This window comes from Phaethon lepturus, unplaced genomic scaffold (genome assembly GCF_000687285.1).
Source record: "Phaethon lepturus isolate BGI_N335 unplaced genomic scaffold, ASM68728v1 scaffold30104, whole genome shotgun sequence".
Lineage (NCBI taxonomy): Eukaryota > Metazoa > Chordata > Aves > Phaethontiformes > Phaethontidae > Phaethon > Phaethon lepturus.
The window spans coordinates 12,905-19,486 of NW_010534503.1; the positions used below are offsets into that span (position 1 = coordinate 12,905).

Sequence of the window (6,582 nt, forward strand, 5' to 3'; positions counted from 1 at the left end):
AGGGGTGAAAAAAAAAAACCTGCTAAGAGTATCAGCCCCCTCCCTCCTGTCCTCAAAATGCCATAAGGTCTCAAGGTAGGACATTTCACTGGTCATAAAGAATTCACCTGTAGGACAACTGCTTTTTCAGCCAACATGCAAGAAACTGATCTGGGAGATTCCACAAGCAAAGGCAAAACCTGCTACAGCTAACACTAAAAAGGAAGAGACTTCTACTGTTATACGCGTCAGGGATTGCAGTGGCTCTCATACAGATAAGGTATGAAAGCATTCCCAGGTTTCTCCAGGCAGTGCAGCCACATCTCAGGGCCGTCGGTGCATCTTACAATGACTACTTGCACATTTCACCGCGGAAACAGCGATCCCTCTTCCACATCAGGAGAAAAAGAAGTGGAAGAGCTAGGGTGGGATTAATTGAGAAAACCAAATACGTTTATTGTAGAAACCCTTGGAGACACGTTCTGGCCCCAGTCAGGGTAGGGAATTTGGGACCAGTGAACCATAGTGATGTGCAGTTTGTCTCGAGAGACTCAAACCAACTTTTGAACAAAAGTATGACAGTATCGCATACACCAGCCTCAGCAGAACAAGTGCTTGGACAGCAATCCTGTTCCTCAAGACTCTCCCACAACCTGCAGGGGAATAACAGCATATCCAGAGCATTAACCAAGTAGGCATAATTGAGACTTGTCAGCCCCGAGGCACTCACAGAGTAGACAAATGCTGTAGTGCCAGGAAACCTTCTGGACACGCTGACTGCCTGGCACATCAGGCTGAATTCAGCAGATCTAACCACTGCTCCCTGCATGTTTCTTGACTCATGGAACAGCCTCAGCAACGTCTAGACTGAATCTTCATAGAAAGTCTTTGCCATGGCATGTGCCACTTTTACCACCTTCTTCTCCTTAGCATCCAGGCCCATGTTGCTGCGGGCTAATTTAATCCAATAGTGCTCCGTCCTGGACAGATAGTCTGCATGCTTCTCATCAGGCTGAACAGATGGGTGTTGCTCCTCTCCTAGCACACAATGGGAGGAAGACAGAAAGAGAGGTCACGAACAGCTAACGAAGGCAATCTGCTCTTCCAAGTGTCGACCCATCCAAGGCTACTCTTGCGTTTCAGTGCAGTAGCCTAAAAACCTATCGGTAGCCAATGAAATGTCTCCTCTACCCTGAGAGCAGTGTACTATGAAAACTTTGCTTTTGCTGGAAAACTCACCTGGATGCCTCACCAGTGAGGCCTTCCAAGCTGGCAGCAAAACCAGCAGATATCATACCAAACCCCACTTTGTATTAGTATGAAGACAACTTTCATTTTAATCATTACCTCCCTCATCTTCACTCTCCTCTTCAGAGCTCTCCTCTTCCTCTTCCCCTCCCTCTGCACCTTCCATATCGTCATCCTCTTCATCCGACTCCGACTCCTCCAGCCATTCTTGTGCTTCTTTGTTGAGAAAGAAAACAGAAGAAATAAATAACAAGCCATTTCACAGTCCTACACCCAGAACTGTCATGGAGGATGCCAGGGCAAGGTCAGACAGACATGATCCTTAAGAGCCCTGCTGTATTCATTGCCCTTATAGATCCACTCACTGTACAGGGCCTGTCTCTGATGGGGAGCAGTGGGAAGAGATGAAATAGAGTCAAGAAGCAGTGAAAAACACAGAAAAGCTGTGGAACAAAAGCTGGTTAGTGCTGATGCTGACAAGAGTCAAACCCTCCTCCCTAGCACTTCACAGCTCCGTGATCATGAACAAGACTCCCTCCTTTCTGCCCTTTGCTCATTACAGACATGCAGACTGCGAGCTTCCAGGGTAGGGGCACCCTTTTTTTAATGTCTCTCTACAGTGCCTAGCACATGACCTGGGCTGAATCACTTAGCCACTACCATAAGAGATATGCCGCTCTAAGATAGACCCACTGTTTCTTTCAATAATGAGTAAAAAAAATCCATCAAATCCATCTTCACAGAGTTCTCTCAGGTAATGCTTTCCACAACACCACTGAACACACTCATGTGATGACCATGTAGCCAGGAATTCAGGGAACTGAATTCCATGCTTGCCACATCCCCTGAGCTAGCCTTCCCACCTTGGGAACAGCCCAGCAGAGTATTCACAGTATGCAGCAAACATACTACACATTTAAGGTACAAAGAGAGAACGCTAGCTAATGTCCACATGCTTTGCAGTACCCTGACCTGAGAAGGAAAGGACAGGAAAGAGCAGACATCCCTGTCCTCTGCCAAGTGGACAAGCGTGGCACTTTCCAGGCCAGAACTTGCCACCGTGAATAAAGATGCTCTGTTTACATGTCTTGGTTTTCAAAGTAGACAGACCAGAGCTCACTCTCTACAGTGATCACAAAGCTCTGGACCAGATAGTTTCTGCAGTGACAGTGACCATAAGACACTACATATCACATACTCCCAAGCTTTTTCCTATCCAGGAAGAAAACACTACTCAAAGGCACATCACCACCCTTGAGGAAGCTCCATAGTTGTTTGTTTTGGGCTTTTTTCCCCTAAAATACAGCACTGTGGAAACCATATTCTGGGGATTGCTACGCTAAAGGCAAAGAGAGAGATCCCACCACCAGGGCTTACTTGGATCCATCTCCACTAGCACCTTCCATTCTTCCAGCTTATGTAGGTCGATGCTGTAGAGGTCACTGAGGGTGAATTGGCGATCACCCACCTCAAACATTCCCCCATACACATAGAGAACACCATGCTTCACTGCCAACATGGCATTCGAACGTGGGCATGGCTCCACTTGCTGGGCCAAGGTTCCATCTTCCTCCTCCTCTGATTCAGACCTCTCCCTCTCTTCTGCAGGTCCAGAGATCACCTGCTTGATTGTCATGACAGTCCCATCTTCTGCCACCACCTCTTTGACTATCTCCACTGGGCCTTGTGGAGGTTGCCTCTCTATCTCCTCATCTCCTGCATCCTCTGCCTCAGCTTGTCTGCCACGTCTTCGCTTCCTCTTCTCTGATTTTGGTCCCTGTTAATAGGAACAAGGAACAGGAGGAGACTGCATGTGAATTGTGCACACCTAATAGCATGTACAGCAGTTAATACAAATACTATGGATGCTGCTGAGAGGGAGGGGGCAGAATTCAATTATTTTTCACTAGGATTGTAAGTCTCAGGTGATAGGTGCAACCTCCCACTCAGCATGAACTTCTACCAGCCATAAAACAAGGAGCAATGAAACTCCTGGAGAACCCATGGCATGGACCTGCTTCCTCTATTAATGGCAGCATGTCCTGAAGAAACAGAAAACAGCTCTTTTGCTCTCTACCCTGCAGGTGCACACAAACATGCACAGAGTCCACTAGGTTGTGACAGGAGCAAGAGAAAATAACCCACCATTTTGTGAAATCAAAACAATTGCTGGGTGCTAAATTACACTGCATTACCAGGAAGCACTCCAGGCCTTCAAAGTACTGTACGAAAGGGTGGGAAAACAATCAGCTAGGCAGGCAGAAGCAAACACCTCAGTGCATGTTTGCCTGTTATTACGTGATTGACTTCTCCTTTTTGACAACAAAGCCAGAAAGAGGGGGGGTGGAAAGAAGGAAGTTCAACCAGGTCATTTGCACCTCACTTCCCCCTTAAGAGTAGTTCAAACAAAATCAAAGATCTGAGCTGAAGGCCACATTTCTGAAGTTCTTATGGGCCAAGGTCAGTATTTCATCTCTTTGAGTAGCTCAACACTGGGGAAAAGAAAGTGTTTTTTTGATCCCAACGCAACACAAGATCTTTTCACAATAGCTTTTACTGAACTATCTCGTGTCAGACTTACACACCATAACTATGTTTTCACGCTGCTTTGTTTCATTTTGCATCATACAACAACGGGGCACATGCAGCCTAACTCCTGGAAGACAGGAATTGCCTCCTGAACCACTCTCATTTTGTGCTGAACTGTCAGGGCTCAGGCTTTCTCCCTCCCCAGAAGGGTGACAGTCTGCATCACATTGTGGAAGCAGCATGGAGAGCACAAGGAGCTATGTGGCAGGGAAGGAGAGGTCAGCATAAAGTTAGAGAATTCAGCTGGACTGGTAGCAAAAAAACCTGCTAGAGTTGCACATCCCCAGCTTCATTTCTACAGCCTCTCCCCCTTTCCACAACCAGTGGGTGACAGATCAAAGCAGTAGTCACATCTCGTGGCTTAGCTTCTGGAGCAGCCTGAGTTACTAGAAACAGTGGCTTGCTCCACACTGCCAGAAAGGCCAAAAAAGGCCCAAAGGACATGTGTCAGATGATGAAGGAGAATTAATGGAATATATTTGTGTTATTTTTAAAACAAAACCTTTAGCTGTCCAGGAAACCAGCGGTTTTTCCCGATGTCATAGAAATAAATATCATTGAAGAAGTCTCCTTCAATGCTCTCCTCCTCTTCTTCATCATGCACACCTCCAAACAGAAGGGAGCGGTTATTGGGACCAATCGCCACGGAAAAGCCAGACCTGGGAGTGGGTTTCACTCCGGATGGGTTGAGCCGACTCCATGCCCACTTGTCTGGTAATGGATAAAAGCAAATATGAGCATCAGCAAAGGAGAATCCTGATCGTTTTCATATCTTCCAAGGCCCTTTAGTACTCCAGCAAGAAACTCAACGACCCATTTTGGACACTCTCAGAACTGCACGGTGCCCCTTCAACAACAGTGTTAATCAGAACTATTTGCACTTCCACTTAAACCATGCAGCTAATCCACATATCCCTTCTACACTTAGAAAGCTGTTGTGTCTTCAATAAAAGCAAACGCAGAGAGCTACCTTCAGGGTATGCTTTCTGGGGCAAGGAGCCCCTTGAAAGGTGTATACACCTTTAGAGGAGGGTGGAGTTCAAACCAGGATTGATTATAGCCTCAGACTACCAAGGAAAGGTACCTCAGTTATCCCATGGAACCCACCCTACACCAATTCACTCCACAGGTCCCTTCTACTACGGTACCTTATCTGCCAACTTGCACCACTGCCTTAACCCCAAGAATAAGTACAGTTAATTGTAAGAAGACCCAACCACAATTTACAAAAGGGCTCAGCAGTGGGAGAAGGCTTGTGCTCTAAACTCTCCACTTTTGCTCCAAGCCTTTCTACTTTGGATTTAAAGCAAATCCCTAAAGGGCAGGCTGGGAGAAGCATATGCACTGGCTAGGTACTGTGTTTCCGAAGGAAACACAATTTCAATGAGATATACTATAAATAGGACTATGCAAGCAGGGTCTGGAATCCAGACAATATATGTGACCAACCTCCGCCCCAAATCCCACTTTAAGATGGTAAGGTTTAAAGAAATCTGTCACAATTTTAACATTTTAGAAATTCAGCTCAGCGAAGATTGTCCATTCCCTGAGCCCTGGACAAAATACACTCTCTCCTAAGGAAAGCGATGGAATACCTATTTCTGGCAACATTCACAGATAAAACAACCAACCAACTAACCACTCTTGGTAACATCCCTGCACTAGGTAATCTCATGAGATCACCCCCCAATCTTCTCTCTTAAGAGTCTGTAAGTGAGCCACTACTACCAAACAGAGTTTATCAAAACAGCAATTTCCAGTTTGGAGAATTCTTAAATCCCAAAGATTTTCTGTCGTGAAACAGAAGAGCAGTGATCAAAATGTCCCAGAGAACAGGAATTTCAAAATGTTGTTATAATTCCCGCCCACACATACACCAAAAAATCCCTAAAATATCTTTTCTTATCGTTTTTTCCAGAAGCTGTCTGTGCAGGCCAGAGCTTCTCACATAGTTATGCAAGGAGCCTGGAGACCCTCCACTCCATCTCAGACTATTCCAGGACCAACTGGGAGGTGTCAACATAGATGATGCTGTGAGCAGAAGTGATTCTCTGACAAAAAGTATACCCCAACCCTCCTCCAGAGCTTTGCCAGTTCCTCACAGAAGTTTCTCAACAAGCTCCAATCCCCCAGTATTTCACTGCATCAGACCTACCATTTACACGAGCTCTGAAATCAAGTCACCTAGAGCTGAGAACCATGACTCCTTACAGCCTTCAGCTAACCAGCAAGCTTTGCTCAGCAAAGCAGACAGCCTCAGCTTTTCAGGCTGCAAAATGGAGTGCGAGAACGGGACAGAACCGCTGTGCTGCATACAGTCCGCTACCGCAACAAGCACCCGTTTCCCTTTGCAGACCACAGTGGTGAGGAATTCTGCCTGCATGTGTGATAGCCCATCTTCCTTCTCCAGCATACATAAACAAAAAATGAGGACACAATTCTTCCAATATCCCCCTGAAACTGCTGTTTCCTTCACCTTAGCCCCTTTCTTTTTAAGCTGGAGTCACAGCATACAAATACACTTAGCTAAGTGGGAAGAAGAAATATTTAAATCAACTCATCTGCCGTGTTTAGCCCCAAAGCAAACACTTGGGCATAGTGCTTTTCAAGGGAAATTTAGTTCTAGGCTTGGGTTTTTTTGGTCTGTTATTCAAAGGAAGAGAGAGGATTTGTATTCCCAGTCCTGCAGTATCACTTCAAGCACAGCCCTCCTAACTGCAGCAGTAGCTTACCTTCCTCCTTGCCTGCACCTTCAGCCTTCAGCAG

At 46.1% G+C, this 6,582-nt stretch overlaps 1 protein-coding gene across 1 annotated transcript in view; it reads right to left on the bottom strand.

Moving 5' to 3' along the window:
* Positions 1 to 422: 422 nt before the first annotated feature.
* Positions 423 to 6,582, bottom strand: part of KLHDC4 (kelch domain containing 4) — a 28,910-nt gene continuing 22,750 nt past the window's right edge. Inside the window, 5 exon segments of the mRNA XM_010285557.1 lie at positions 423 to 1,017; positions 1,327 to 1,443; positions 2,605 to 3,004; positions 4,319 to 4,527; positions 6,549 to 6,582. The exon segment at positions 6,549 to 6,582 is cut by the window's right edge and continues 15 nt beyond it. Coding sequence (XP_010283859.1) covers positions 842 to 1,017; positions 1,327 to 1,443; positions 2,605 to 3,004; positions 4,319 to 4,527; positions 6,549 to 6,582 — 936 coding nt within the window. The 3' untranslated portion in view covers positions 423 to 841.